We start from the raw sequence: 17,039 nt of genomic DNA, 5'->3' as shown, positions 1-17,039 counted from the left end.
TTTTTGCTGCTTACTACAGTATTCGGTGCTAGCTTGAAAAGTGCTAGAGTGCTGGCCATTAACCACTCAGCTACAACACAAACTCACTATGTACATAGCATATGTCTGGGCCCATCTTGTGGCTTAAAGTGATAACATTTTTTGTCTCCGACCCAGAAGTCGCACTGTTCTCTGCCACTACCTATGAAACAATAGTTGCCTAACTTATTAGCTTATTAGCAGGGTAAAATCTCAGGGCCTTCACAGACCTTGACAGATATTACCAGAATAAATCCAGTATACAGAAGCACCAGGCTGGATTTATTTCAGTACGGCAAGGTGAGTTTAAACTGGAAAAAATGGGGGCATCTGGCTGACTCAGTCAGAAGAACATGTGACTCTTGATGTCCAGGTCATGAGTTCAAGCCCCACATTGGGTGCAGAGATTACTTAAATAAACTTAAAAAAAAAAAAAAAGAAAGAATAAATAGGAAAGAATGTATAGATATAATTTATTAACTCAACCTATGAGATGATAAAATTATCCCACAACAGATGAAGCATTTAATAAAATTCAGCACTCACAAAAGGATTAGCAAAACAGAAATAGAAGAAAACTTTTAGAAACTAAAAAAATGTGTTTTACCAAAAATATAAAGCAAATATGGAAAAATACTAGAAGCACTTCTTTTAAGACTGGTAATAGAAGCATGCTCACCCAGTATTAATGCTTCTACTCAACACTATATTAAACATTCTGGTCAGACATTAAAATAAGAAACATGTAATAAGAGTTTGATACCAAACTGCCATCAGCACATGAAATGATTAACTGCATACACAACTTGAAAAAAAATTGCAGACAAATTTTCTGAAAGATAAAAATTGAACCAATAAAGCCTACCACAGATCAGTTTTTTCTTTCTTGTATTTCTAAATCCCAACAGCTAAATAGGCAAATAAAAACTTTATAAGTAATTATAATAGGAAAAAAAAAAGTATAGGTTTACGTATAAGAAGTATAAGAAACAAATCCAACATATGCCTGAGCAAAAGTCCATAGTTAAAAAATTGTATTTGAAGACATTAAATAAAATCTAAATAAATGGAGAAGATGCCAAAATTCACAGATAGGAAGACTCAATATATTAAGATGTCGGTTTTTCCTAAACTGATCTACACATTCAATTCTGAAGTCCCAAGAGCACTTTTCATTAAACATAACAAGCTGCTTCTTACGCATGAGCAATCCAAGACAGCCAAACTGCCAAGACACTATGAAAGAAAAATGTAAAGGCAATTTCCAAAGCAGGTATCAATTCTTACTAGAAACCCATAATAATGACTATGATAATGTAGTAATTAGTCCAAGGTTGGACAAACTGACTTCAGTGAGACTGTTGATTATTCATAGAAAAAATGGTTACATCACTCCCTAAATGAGACCCCTCATATCATATTAAAAAATCAGTTCCAAAAGAGTACTGTAATGCAACAGGTAAATGCAATAGGTAATGCAAAAGAATGAAAGTGGACTACTTTCTCACACCATATACTAAAATGAACTCAAAATTGTTTAATAACCTCAGTGTAAGACCTGAAGCCATAAAACTCCTAAAAGAAAACGTATGCAGTCAAGTCTTGGACATTGGTCTTAATACCTTTAGGAATCTCTCTCCTCAGGAAAGGTAAACAAAATAAGTAAAATAATTAACTGGGACTACATCGAAGGAAAAAGCTTTTGCACAGCAAAGGAAACCATCAACAGAACAAAAAAGCAACTTAATGAATGGGAGAAGATATGTGCAAATGCTATATCTATAAAGGGTTAATATCCAAAATATAAATAGAACTCATATACATCAACACCAAAGAAAATCTGATTAAAAATGGGCAGAGGACCTGAACAGACATTTTTTCAAAGAAGACATACAGAGGGCTGAGAGACACTTGAAAAGATAGTCAACAACACTAATCATCAAAGAAATGCAAATCAAAACCACAATCAACCATCACTTCACACCAGTCAGAATGGCTAGTTTCAAAAGACAATAACCAGTATTAGCAAGCCTGTGGAGAAATGTGGTAGGAATGTAAATTGGTACATCTACTATGGAAAACAGTATGGAGGTTCCTCAACAAGTTAAAAATAGAAACCCAATAAATTCTAGTAATTCCACTTTTGCGTATTTACCAGAAGAAAATGAAAACACTAATTCAAAAATATGTATGTGGTCCTATGTTTATTGCAACATTATTTACAACAGCCAAGATATGGAAGCAACCCAAGTATCCATCCATAGCTGAATGGATAAATAAGATGTAGTGTGTATATATATGTGTGTGTGTATACATGTATATATACACATGTACATACACATATATACACAATGGAATATTACACACATATATACACATATACACTCATATACACATACACACGATGGATTACTAAGACGTTAAAAATGAGATCTTGCCATTTCAGACAACGTGGATGGGCCTAGGGAGTATTATTCTATCCAAAAGAAGTTAGAGAAAGACAAATACCATATGATTTGATTTATATGCAGAATCTAAAACACAAAAACAAATGAACAAACAAAAAGCAGAATCAGTCCTGTAAATACAAAGTGATGCCTGCCAGATAACTGCCAATGGACAAAATGGGAGAAGGCTCCCACTTACGGAATGAATTAAGTTAGCGGAATATAAAGTACATCATAGGAAATACAGCCAGTGGTATTTAAATAGTGTTACCTGGTGACAGAGGATAGCCACACTTGTGGTGGGCACAATATAACTTATAGAGTTGTTGAATCACTAAGCTGTATACTTGAAACTAATGTAACATTGTGTGTCAAGTATACTCAAGAAAGAAAGAAATCAATGGACCTTAAAAAAGATATACACGTTCCTGTTAATTGCAGCATTATTTATAACAGCTAAGATACAGAAACAATGCAAGTAACCAATGATAGATGAATGGATAAAGATGTGGTATAGATGTACATACAATGAAGTAACACTCAGCCGTAAAAAAGAATGAAATCTTGCCATTTACAAAAATATGAATGGGCCTAGAGGGAATTATGTTAAGTGAACTAAATCAGAGAGAAAAAAACAAACACCATATGATTTCACTTAGATGTGGAATCTAAAAAAAACAAAAGAGGGGCACCTGGCTGGTTCAGTCCATAGAGTATGGGACTCTTGATCTCAGAGTCTTGAGTATAAGCCCCATGATGGTCTTAGAGCTTTCTTAATATACACACACACACACACAGGGGTGCCTTCCTGGTTCAGTCAGTTAAGCAGCCGACTCCTGGTCTCAGCACAGGTCCTAATCTCAGGGTCATTAGATCCAGCCCCACATAGGGCTCCATGCTCAGCAGGGAGCCTGCTTCCCCTTCTCTCTCTGCCTGCTTATAATCTCTGTCAAATAAATAAATAAAATCTTAAAAAAAAAAAAAACTTCCAATCTTAAAATGAATAAACCATGGGGATAAGTACAGATTAGGGAAGATTGCCAATAATACTGCAATAATGTTGTATAATGACAGGCAGTAACTAAACTTAATGTGGTGAGCATTTTTATGTGTATATACACACACACACACAACTGTCAAACTACTATGTTGTATACCTGAAACTAATATGTCACCTACACCTCAACTAAAAAATTTTTTTTTCATTTCAAACGCAAGAGAATTTACTACAAAGAGTAAAACTTGATAGAACTTTTAGGAATATAGCAAAACATGTTTCTGATGTGGGGTAGGGTAGGATTTCTTTCACAAGTTATGACTTCATAAAAGAAAAGCTTTTTAAATTCAACTACAATAAAAATATCAAACCTACTCATTAAGATACCTAAGAAAACAAAAAGGAAAGCCAGAGAAGAAGACATTTACAATACAAAACACACAAAACTTAAAAATTTCTATAAATAAATACTTCAAGTGAAAATGAGCAAAGACATCAATAGTAACTTCAAACAAGAACATGGCCAATAACCATATGAAAAGGTGTTTAATCTTCTAAGCAATTAAGAAAACACAAATTGCTTATTAGCAATTAAGAAAACACACTGGGGCGCCTGGGTGGCTCAGTGGGTTAAGCCTCTGCCTTCGGCTCAGGTCATGATCTCAGTGTCCTGGGATCGAGCCCCACATCAGGCTCTCTGCTCAGCAAGGCGCCTGCTTCCCCCCTCTCTCTGCCTGCCTCTCTGCCTACTTGTGATCTCTGTCAAATAAATAAATAAATAAAATTTTTTTAAAAAGAGAAAGAAAACACAAATTTAAGAAAACTAGAAACTATTTCACACCCAGTAACCGATAAAACTTTTTTAAAAAGTTGACAATACTATGTGTTGAGAAGAAGACAGAAAAATGAAAACTGTTATTACTTTTGAGAGTGTACTTTAGCACAACTACTTGGCAAAACATTATGGCATTGCCTAATAGAGCTCAGGAAGTAAAAGCAGATCTCTACAAACTAACTATTCCACTCCTAGGAGCTCTATCAGAGATACATACAAGAATGTTCATGGCTGCGTTAATTATATTAGCCCAAAAAAGGGGCAAATAATCTAAATATCTACTGTGGAATGAATACATATATCAAAGTACAACACAGCAATTAAATTACAATTGCATGCATGAATATGGCTGAATCATAAAAACATTAAGCTGAGAACAAGTCACGAAAAACATATTCAGTAGGATCTCATTTATTTACATAAAGGTTAAAACACTGGTAATAGTTACATATATAACCCAAGCATCTGGCACATACTAGGTGCTCATCAATGTTCAATTGAAAGAAAAGTAAAGGAATGACTAATGCAAAATTCAGGACAGTAGTAACCTCTGGGCAAAGAGATAAAAATGTAATCACGAAAAGGCACACAGGACAATTTTAAGATGCAGGGGATCTATACCAATAAGAAGTGATTGTACCTATTTCCCATAATCTCACCAATAGTAATTCAACAGCTTTTTGAAATTCTACCAATCTAACAAGTAAAAGTTGAGTAGTCCCATTACATTGTATTATTATGCATAAGTTGATGAACTTCTTATGTTTTAAAACCTCGTGTATATCCTCTTATATATGCTCTACTGGATTGTTCTCTTATCAATTTCTAGAAGCTCATTATAAAACACAGAAATGAGTACTTTGCTCCTATATGAAGGCATATTTCTATACTTTTAATCCAAGAATGCTGGCAACATTAAAGTACCACAAAATGTGTAACTGACAGATTTTCAAAGTGCATTTCTTAAAAATTTACTGCAAATATATAATGGGTATCCAGTTATTGATCTTATTTTCCTTAAAATGTAGGTTATTCTTTTTCATTTCATGAATACAAAAACATGCAGAAAAAGCATTTGCCAAGATACAGCATCCGTTCCTGATTTAAATGATTCAAAGTATAGGGATAGAGGGAACATTCCTCAACTTCATGAAATCTATCGAGGAAAAACCCACAGCAAATATCATCATCAATGGAGAAAAACTGACAGCCTTCCTTCCCTTTGAGATCAGGAACATGACAAGGATGCCCACTCTTACCACTCTCGTTCAACATAGTACTAGAAGTCCTAGCAACAGCAATCAGACAACAAAAGAAATAAAAGGTACTCAACTGGCAATGAAGAAGTCAAACTCTCTCTCTTCGAAGATGATATGATACTTTACATGGAAAACCCAAAAGGCTCCACCCCCAAACCACTAGAACTCATACAGCAATTCAGTAATGTGGCAGGATACAAAATCAATGAACAAAAATCAGTTGCTTTCTTATATACTAACAACGCAAATACAGAAAGGGAAATTAGAGAATTGATTCAGTTTACTATAGCACCAAGAACCATAAGATGCCTGGGAATAAACCTAACCAAAGAGGTAAAGGATCTGTACTCAAGGAACTACAGAACACCCATGAAAGAAATTGAAGAAGACACAAAAAGATGGAAGACCATTCCATGCTCACGGACTGGAAGAATAAACATTGTTAAAATGTCTATACTGCCTAGAGCAATCTATACTTTCAATGCCATCCCGATCAAAATTCCACTGGCATTTTTCAAAGATCTGGAACCAACAATCCTAAAATTTGTATGGAACCAGAAGAGACCCTGAATTGCTAAGGAAATGTTGAAAAAGAAAAACAAAACTGGGGGCATCAAGTTGCCTGATTCAAGCTTTACTACACAGCTGTGATTAACAAGACAGCATGGTACTGGCACAAAAACAGACACACAGAGCAGTGGAACAGAGCAGAGAGTCCAGATATGGACCCTCAACTTTATGGTCAAATAATCTTCCGCAAAGCAGGTAAAAATATCCAGTGGACAAAAGAGAGTGTCTTCAATAAATGGTGCTGGGAAAATTGGACAGCTATGTGTAGAAGAATGAAACTTGACCATTCTCTTAGAACATACACAAAGATAAACTCGAAATGGATAAAAGACCTCAACGTGAGACAGGAATCTATCAAAATCCTAGAGGAGAACATGGGCAGTAACTCCTCTGACACTGGCCACAGCAACTTCTTTCAAGATATGTTTCCAAAGGCAAAGGAAACAAAAGCAAAAACTAACTTTTGGGACTTCATCAAGATCAAAACCTTCTGCACAGCAAAGGAAACAGTCAACAAAACAAAGAGGCAACCCACAGAACGCAAGAAGATATTCGCAAATGACACTACAGACAAAGGGCTGATATCCAAGATCTACACAGAACTCCTCAAACTCAACACAGACAAAACAAATAATCATGTCAAAAAATGGGAAGAAGACATGAACAGACAATTCTCCAAAGAAGACACACAAATGTCTAACAGACACATGAAAAAATGGTCATCATCATTAGCCATCAGGGAGATTCAAATCAAAACCACATGGAGATACCACCTTACACCAGTTGGAATGGCCAAAATTAGCAAGACAGGAAACAACATGTGTTGGAGAGGACGTGGAGAAAGGGGAACCCTCTTACACTGTTGGTGGGAATGCAAGTTGGAGCAGACACTTGGAAAACAGTGTGGAGATTCCTTAAGAAATTAAAAATAGAGCTTCCCTATGACCCTGCAATTGCACTACTGAGTATTTACCCCAAAGATACAGATGTAGTGAAAAGAAGGGCCATCTGTACCCCAATGTTCACAGCAGCAATGGCCATGGTTGCCAAACTGTGGAAAGAACCAAGATGCCCTTCAATGGATGAATGGATATGGAAGATGTGGTCCATATATACTATTGAGTATTATGCCTCCATCAGAAAGGATGAATACCCAACTTTTTTATCAACGTGGACAGGACTGGAAGAGATTATGCAAGCAGAGAGAGTCAATTATATGGTTTCACTTATTTGTGGAGCATAAGGAATAACACAGAGGACATAAGGGAGATGGAGAGGAGAAGTGAGTTGGGGGAAATTGGAGGGGGAGACGATCCATGAGAGACTGTGGACTCTGAGAAACAAACTGAGGGTTTTGAAGGGGAGGAGGGTGGGGGTTTGGGGTAGCCTGGTGGTGGGTATTACAGAGGACACGTATTGCAAGGAGCATAAACAATGAATTCTGTGTATGGTACATAAACAATGAATTCCGGAACACTAAAAAAGAAATAAAATAAAATTAAAAACACGTTATTCTTTTATATTTCATGAAAAAAAATTCACAAGTAAAAGAAGTTTCTACTCTATGGTCCATTTTATTTTAGGGGAGATAAGTAATTCTTGGAAGAAAGCTAGAAATCTTTACAACTGCTGAAGTTCTAAATAGTTTACAACCTGCTACTTCAATGTTTAATGCACGAGGACAACCCTTTGGCCTACCTGTCAGAAAAAGTATTGCCTTACACCTTAAGACATAAGTGGAATAACTGCTTTTACTTCCTCCTTCTATAAAATTAATACACTCTGGATTTTTCTTTTAAGTGACTTAACAGCACATTTCCAAATTACTTGACTGGCCAAGCCTGTAGTTATTAAACTGGCCCTTTTATCCTAACTCCTCAAATACTGCATATAGCCTTCACATATACTCCTCAAATGTCAAAACTGAATCTCTAGAAATTAGCTTGTTAGTCCAGGATGATCAAACTTATTATCAATATTTCCCTATCTGTGCTTCAGGGGAAGACAAAAAAAAATAGGAAATAGGTGTTCTTTCTTTCAGTTTCAAGACAAAAGGGCATCTCAGAGGTTGTGCATGGCTTCTTTTAAATAAATCACAGTGTCATTTTAAATGCTTCACCCTACTCCCTCCCCTTTTCTAGACACAAAGTACCACTATGTGGCTACTAAAACAGATTAGGAAATTATTTCAATTTTTACCTTCCTAAGAATATAAAGTTACCATTCATCCGGGACATTTTACTTGTTCCATTGCTTCATAAAACCAATCCTGTTTTTACCATCTCAATTTTTTGAAAAATGGCAGAAATAGCTGCATTTCCTTCATTCTAAAAGGTCCTCCGCTTTTCTATACCAGATCACCAAAATGAAAAATAGCACTACCAAAAAAACTGACTCTCAAAGAAGATGAAAAAAATACCATATAGGCATTTACCATACAACAAACTATAGTTTAATGAAGAATTTACTTACAGGCATGCACAAAGGTAAGTTACAGTTCACAAGGCAAAGCTGGTACCTAATCTCAAAGACTAGCAGCCTAAGAAGAGATTTTAACAAATATGACTCAGTAGACAAAAACGACACCAGGATCAAAGACCAACAAAAACAGTAGCTTGGAAGATAAAGATTTTTAACTAGTAAAATAGAATGAAGGCCTGAGGAAATAATAGATATTCAGAATGATTCATTCAGTTGATGCTTAGTATAAATTTTATGGGAATCTATCTTTATGTGAGATAACACAGAATAGAGTTATGAAACAGTAGGATATGTAATATTTGCTTTTTCAGAACATCACATGGTACAAAGGGTAAATCACGGAGTTCAACAGTAAATTATTCATTTGTCACTGATGTGCTCTCCATCTATAATAGCAAGAGGAAAACAGCTGTTCTAATTGGTGTTAAAAGAAACAATATGTTGGTGCGCCTGAGTGGCTCAGTGGGTTGAGCCTCTGCCTTCGGCTCAGGTCATGATCCCAGGGTCCTGGGATCAAGCCCCGCATCGGGCTCTCTGCTCAGCAGGGAGCCTGCTTCCCTTCCTCTCTCTCTGCCTGCCTCTCTGCCTACTTGTGATCTCTGTCTGTCAAATAAATAAATAAAATCTTAAAAAAAAAAAAAAACAATATGTTGTTCTTAGAAACAAAAAAACTATTACAATCAGTATTATAGTGTAAATTTCATACTTCATGAATCTAAGATTATAAAAAATGACAGCAATTCCGTAATATTGTTTAATAGAAAAGAATCAACCTGTTCCTACTCCAACTCTAGCTGGATGGTTATTTCAACTATTTTTAAGAATAAGGTTTAGCATATATAGATTAAGGTGAAATGACCCAACAGTTGCTTTGGGTTCAACCACAAGAAAATATTTTAGACGTACGTATCCTCTGGTTCACTTCATATGTAACAGAAAATATCAATGAAGTCCTACCTGGAGAAACTTAAGAGAGAAACTAAGAACACAAGACAGACCATTCATATAATTATGTAATTTACAAAAGGTTAACTGTACAAAGAAGTCTAATACCATTTCTGTCATTTCAACCAAAAATGTCAGGATTCTTTCTACTCATATTGAAGCTTCTTTCTTAATAAATAGTCCATTATACGACATAAGCAAAGCAAACAGAACGTGTTCACAGAGACTCAAACTGTCTTTGAAGAAGAAAAATAGTACAAGTGTTTACTTTGTAGGGCTTTGGTTAATTTTCATTCCTCATGAGCACAGAACAAAATGTTTAACCAACACAGTACATCTGTATTTAGTCCTCTGAATTCAAAATAAACTCTTCTTCCTATGCTATAAGAGGAAACTAAGACAAGTTTCAGTATTTATATGAATTAAGAAGGACTTTCATTCCAAGCTGATTAAGATGAGATTATCAAGGAGCATATATTGTGGACTGATACATTTTATTAAGAATAATCAAACTTATTAGGTATAGTTCATTTTACCATTATCATTTTCTCTCTCCTATCCAATATGTCAATACAATTTTATCTATTCTATCAAAACTTGACATGGATCATTCTGGTTAGGGTTTACTCTATTGAGTCATTCCTTTAAAAGGGCAGTGGGGTGAACTAGAATGTTAAATTTAAAATATCTCCTCTAATATCATATTTCTTAGAAAATTAAACATGACATACAAAAAATAAACCTCCCTATACAAGTTTATTAAAATGATGGCAGCATGCTGAAATTCTGAAACTCAATTTGATAATGAAAACCCACTTTATTTCAAAAGAAAGCAGATTTACATTCTCAAAATTGTGCTAAACCTGACCCATACTGTAACCAAAATTAGCTTTAAAAGGCTCACAAACACTTCAATACTGAGATCTTGTCATCTCTTAAAAAATCACTCACCTTTCAAACCTAGAGTTTGTAGCTGGAAGAGCCGACCAAGTTCATAAGGCAAAACCCGTAACAGATTGTTATTTAAAAGCAATTCCCTGTTTTAAAAATAAATAAAAACTGCTTAAATATGTCAAACTTTATTAATATATAATTTATTAATATATTAATATATAAAATTTATATAAAAATATATTTATATAATATATAACTGTATAATGTATAATACATTTATTAATATATAAAGATATATCTATTAATATATAATTATTTTCTTAACCTTCCTTAATATACTATGAGTGATATTTACATTCAAGGCATTTTTTATACTTTTAATCCAAAAGTGTCGTTTAATATTAAAGTACCACAAAATGTGTTAGCTGACACAACTGTTAACAGTGTTTCTATAATTTACACATTCTCTAACACAGATTATTAAAAAGTTGTAAGAACTGTATATCATTCTTGGGCTAAATCCATCCCCTTTTCTCTCACCCAAATGGACAAGAGATACAAATCAGAGTGACAGGTATTCTCAGTACCCAAAGATAACCCATATCCTTGAATCCAGTCTAATTCATAGGAAAAAAAAGCCAATCACCTTTGTCAATTTTTATAACTAATAACTGCAATTACACTAAGATCTGACACAGAACATAAACACTGAAAATAAAACATAATACAGATACTAGAATACAGATAAGATCCACATTTATGATTTTGAAATTTTGGCCAGACTACAGACGAAATAAATAGCCCCTCATTAGACAGCTAAAAAGTACTTAAAAAAAAAAGAAAGAAAAGAAAACCAACAAAAACATATAATAAGGAGATGGTGAGGAACAAGATTCTAAAACAATATATATGTTTAATTTTAAATTATTTTTAAATTTTTAAAAAATTACTTCTCAGCATATAAACATAGACAAGCAATCCCTGTTGATACTGAGAACATTTATACAAGGTCTTAAGGGACCTACAATTTTTTCCTATGAAGAGATTCTCAAAGAATCTCTTTGAGAGAGAGGCTCAGTGGATTAAGCCGCTGTCTTCGGCTCAGGTCATGATCTCAGGGTTCTGGGGTCGAGTCCTGCATCAGGCTCCCTGCTCAGCGGGGAGCCTGCTTCTCTCTCTCTCTCTCTCTGCCTGCCTCTCTGTCTACTGTGATCTCTCTGTCAAATAAATAAATAAAAATCTTTAAAAACAAAAAAAGAGTTGTGATATATAAGTATACTTTGCCTTACAGAACAAAGATATGTTCCTAAAAGTTACTACAAGAACAGAATATTTTCCCAATTATTTACAATTACCTTATCACACTCCTGAGCCTCAAGTGAGACTTAGTATTTTAACCCCAACCCCACCCCACCTCAAGTGTGTCAAAAGAAATATAAGCACATTCTAGCTAGAAACCTTTAAGTTAAAGGAAATATTCAGTGGAAGCCAACTCAAGCACTATGTTTAGACAGTTTATATCACTTATTTTTAAACACATATGGAAATCCTCCTGTAAGAGGAGTACTATCTCATAATTTTCTTATTTGGTAAATGCAGAATTTTATATAGTAAGTCCTATCTATACTATTTTCTTACCTGAGAGACACCATGTTTCCTAGTTCTGCTGGTAAACTTCTGAGTTTATTGGATGACAGATCCAGGTAAACCAGATTATGAAGCTTGGCAATATCAGGTGGAATGCGACTAAGGTAATTGTCATTTAGGTGCAGTGCTGTCAAGTGTGTCAATGACCAAAGTGATGTACTTAAGCTCCGCACTCTACCTAAAAGGCAAAATACTGAAGCATTAAGTTCAACGCCTAAGACAAAGACTAAACTTTAAGAAGTAAAAAGTGAAGAGAAAAAAAAAAGAGACTACAATGTATACAGATACTATTTATCTTTGACGTTTAATTTTGTATTAATGCCATTTGATTGCTTCCAAACACACCTAGCCCTTCTTTAATTTCATTCCATTTCTGCCTGACAACCATTATTTCCTCATGAACCTTCCATGCATTAAATGAGATGCAGCATAACGAGGCCCTTGGAGTCAGGGTGATGAGAAGCTCTCAAGAAAAACACGGGCCTGACTTAAGCTTTTATGATAGAATCGTCTTGAATTTTATTTTAAGGCACAGTCCTAACAAAAGTACTTCTTACATACCCTAAAAAAGTATGTAGTGCAAGGCTTATCCATAATTTGGGCCTGGGTTATTCTACAAACTTAAAAAAGATAAGAGCAATAGATTCAAAACCAACCTTAGGTTGATCACTAGAAAACCATTTTACCCCTAAAGGACTTACCTTTCCCCAGATTTCTGATGGTGTAATTAACAACTCTGGTTTAAGATTTTGCATTAAATGCAACATACTCAAGTGAAATGGTCACACTTTAAGTTTTAGCAATCAGTCAACATCCGACAGCTCAATGATGCAACATGTATCAGAAAACAACAGAAAACCTATTTCAGAGTCCTGACTTTTACCACTTACTAGCTATATAAACCTAGGAAAATCACCCAGCCACAGCTGCTCTAAAATGTGTATTATCTTAATAATTTATAAGAAGATCATTTTATAAACATTACAAAAATAAAACAGAATTTAACTTTATATCAGTATTGAAATAACAGACTTTGATTAAAAGAGCAATGGAACGTAGAGAGGGCCCAAAATCTCAAACAGTAAATGCTAGCTACCAACCAGTAAACTCAAGCTTACATCTGTTGGGGTTCTTTCTCTCACAGGTTTCTTTATGCTGTATAAAAGCAGGCTTAAAGTGCCAGGATTTTGTATTTATAGGACCGAAAGGTTTCAAAGTGAAGAGAGGCTCTGGCAAAAGAAACTTATTTCAGTTGTACCTAGGATTTAATCAGGTGGTTCTCAATCAGTGGCAATTTTACTCCTTAAAGGACTTTGGCAATCTGGAGACATTCTTGGTTGTCAAAACTAGAAGAATGCTACCAGCATCTGTTGGGTAGAAGCCAGGAACACAGAACACTATGCTGTACAAATGAAACTAATGCATCATTGTGTGTCAGCTATACTTCAATTTAAAAAATTATAATTTATGTGAATTACAGTCCTAAAGATCTCCACTGATATGCATTATGGCAATCTTTTATCCCATGTGTATTTTAATGGAATTCTTTACAAGATGGCAATATCTCATGCTAATACTCACATGTATTTAAATGTTATAGATGTTAATACTAACATATTTAAACATATATATGGAAAACTATCATATTAAGGACCCAAATTGCTGGATAACTATTTTCATTGTCAAAATTCCAGTATCATGTCTACCATGAAATTAATGTCCATTAAATCTTTAAAAAAAGAGACAAGTGGCGCTACTGGCACCTAGCGGGTAAAGACCAGGAACAGCTGAACAACCTATACTGCACACAATTGGCCCCGACCACAAAGAACTATCTGGCCCTACATGTCAGCAATGCCAAGTTGAGAAACCCTCGGTTAATCCATTAGGATTTACTCATATTCATTCTGCTCATTACCAATCACCTATCCACCAGGTACCTTTTAGCTAAATGTACAGGTAATTCTTGCTATTGACACTATAATGTGGTTAATACTTCCAAATGAAAGCCTACTGGAGGAAAAACATTCTACATATTATCTGTATTGTACCAATTCATAAAAGAAAGGCAGTAATTATATTCTATTTTCAATACTTTTAATTTTGTAATTTTAGATTTACAAAAAAGTTACCAAGATAATAGAGTTCCTGTATACATCTCATACTGTTTTCCACTAATGTTAGCTTCTTATATTACCATTGTACATCTGTCAAAACTAGGAAACTAACACTGATACATTACTTGTTTTACTGGTACATTACTAATTTATAGATTTTATTGGATTTCACCAGTTTTTACACCTTTTTGTTTTAAGAGTCAATTCAAGACAGCCTTTTACCATTTCATCATCCTACCTTAGTCCCCTCCAGTCCGTGACAAAGACTCACTCTCTCCTTGTTTTTCATGACTTTGACAATTTTGAGAATTAGTATTTAAGTATTTTGTAGAATGTCCTTTAGTTTGGGTTTGTCTGATTTTTTTTTCTCACTAGTAGACTGGGGCTGTAAGTTCTTAGAAATCATATTCTATTTTAACAAATCCTAAACATGAAAGGTCATGTAACACAGTGATTAGTTATTTGTAGAATAAACCAATAGCCTCTAGATTTCCTCCTCTGCCAAAACTAGGATGACAGAAGAATTGCAAATATTTCAATTTGCAAAAATAATTACTAATAGCCAAAACAAAATCTAGTATATCAAAGAACCTGGTTTACTGAGAAACTGAATTCCCATTGTCCTCAATTACAGATGCCACCCCTGGCCCAAGGTATTATCTCAAAAGAATGAACAGAAATAAAGATATTTAGTCACAGGTAAACTAAACACTAGTACTTCTGCATCCTGTATTTTCTCAGTTCACATATTTTAAAATGTACAACAAATAAATATGACAATATTCAACTGATGTTCATTATTGCTATTATATCCTAGATTAAATGCTTCAAGATTCCACTCACCCGAGATTTCTAATTCTGCCCAGTGAGATTTTTTCCCATTGGCTACCTCCTCTGCTGACATGATGGTATAAATTCTTCGAGGATCTGGAGGATCATATTTTTCCTTTGGCATCCCTATTAGTCTGTTTAAACAAACAAAAAAGATGACCATCAATTACTACATCTTATAGAAAAAAAAAAAAAGAAAAATGGAATGGTAAGTTTTCTTTTCCTCTCCCCTTGCCAGGTTACTAAGTCATTTTCTACTACAAATTCTCACTAGAAGGAAAACACATCTGCAGTATGTTTGACTCTTGCAGAAACTCCATAACAGATGCCTAAGGCAAAATGCAAACAATGACACTGGATTTAACACTGAACTTTGTGGTTGCTTCCCAAACATCCATTCTATTCCAAACATCCATTCCCTTCTCCTTCCTTTAGTTGTCTTGCTTTCCTAAACTGACTAACCTTATACCAGTTTTCTGAATGGACTCTGACTAGTCAAAGAATATCAGAGTAATTCATGCTCTCGCCTCAGTGATATTCAAATATCTTATATCTAAGACAATCAACACAAGACATTCCTCTTATCGCAGAGATTAGTTCAGAAGTATCTAATAATCGCGAGGCTTAAGATTCATTCTATGTTTACGGAAGGAGCAGTCTTCTCTCTCCTGCCAGTCATGAAAGAAGAATATAGTCCACATGGTTATTGGGAAACTAGCCATAGAAGTAAGAGTCTAGAAAATAGAGAAACAAAGAGCCCCCACCAAATCATACCACAGGGCTCCCAAACACTGGGCCTTTTCAGTACACAAGCCAATATACTTCACTTGTTGTTCAGGTTGTGTTTTCTGTTACTTGTAGTCAAAAGCATCCTACATAATGATATTTTCTTAGTATGAACCAGTCTTGGTTTGATCTGATGTTCTTAAGTAATGTAAGTCCTTTTCACTCTCAAAGTGTCCAACTTGGGTGGAGGGTGCACCTGAATGGCTTAGTCATTTAAGCATCCAACTCTTGACCTCAGCTCAAGTGTTGATCTCAGGGTCCTAGTTCAGCCCCAAGTTGGGCTCCACACCCAGTGTGGAGCCTATTTAAAAATAGTTTTTTTTAAAAAGTGTCCAAATTTGAAGATGGAGTTACATGGGCACCTTAACTGAAATGAATATTATATAATCTTGTTCACATAACTGCCAGAATAATCACCAAATGATCATGAGCGATGACAACTAGGTATAAAAGTCCTCAAGTGTGCAATGTATGAAGCATATGACAAATGGCCCTAAATGTAACCATTCAAGAGGTCCAACACAAGAATTACTGCTTAATTATTGGCAGAAAATAAAATTGAGCTCAGAGCTAGCAAGAAAAGCAAATGACAAAGCCCCAAGCCTGATTAAAGTCCTGCATGCTATCTGTAAATCACCTTGTTTTGTTTTTTTTTTTTGTAGTTGGTTCTTTGTTCATATTTAACACACACACACACCAAAACCAAATATGAGAGTGTTTCCAAGTAGAGTTTAGAACTTATGATTCAATGGAATTTACTTTCAGGTGGTCTGAAATTCATTACATAACAGAGAATAAATAAAAAGTAGTGGTATCCTAGTTGTTTCAAAAATACAGCTAGATCATGAACACAAAGTTTCCTACACCATATCTACTCTTTGTATTTAAGGTAAAATAGTCACTTTCCCTTTACCAAAAGGTGAAAAGAGAAAGTACTCCAGATTTCTTCACCTGTAACAGTAATTTGCTTCCAAGTTCCCAGGCTAAGCCCACTCCTTTAATTTTACCCCACAGTTTGGTTAATACTAACCCATATTTTATTTCCCATACATATCCCAGATCTTTGCACAGCGCACAAAGAATAGGATCATTTTCCACAGGGAAAAAAAAAAAATTGACTTCTACCACATTTGACCTATGTAAAATACTTTTCCCTTTTTGAAGAGTTTGTGAGAGAGAGAGAAAGGGAACAAGCAGGGGGAGCGGCAGGCA

At 34.8% G+C, this 17,039-nt stretch overlaps 1 protein-coding gene across 4 annotated transcripts in view; it reads right to left on the bottom strand.

The window, feature by feature from the left end:
* CNOT6L (CCR4-NOT transcription complex subunit 6 like) overlaps positions 1–17,039 on the bottom strand; it is a 117,372-nt gene that overhangs the window by 60,956 nt on the left and 39,377 nt on the right. For all 4 annotated transcript variants that reach the window (XM_059157774.1, XM_059157627.1, XM_059157551.1 and 1 more), the window contains exons 2-4: positions 15,054–15,175; positions 12,085–12,271; positions 10,504–10,589 (exon numbers count right to left, since the gene is read on the bottom strand). In XM_059157774.1, the coding sequence (XP_059013757.1) occupies positions 10,504–10,589; positions 12,085–12,271; positions 15,054–15,165 (385 nt within the window). In that variant the 5' untranslated portion in view covers positions 15,166–15,175. The remainder of the gene's footprint in view (positions 1–10,503; positions 10,590–12,084; positions 12,272–15,053; positions 15,176–17,039) is intronic.

Source organism: Mustela lutreola, chromosome 1 (assembly GCF_030435805.1).
Source record: "Mustela lutreola isolate mMusLut2 chromosome 1, mMusLut2.pri, whole genome shotgun sequence".
NCBI lineage: Eukaryota > Metazoa > Chordata > Mammalia > Carnivora > Mustelidae > Mustela > Mustela lutreola.
Note: the sequence above shows the minus strand (reverse complement) of the source record. Positions and strands in the feature narration are given on the sequence as shown.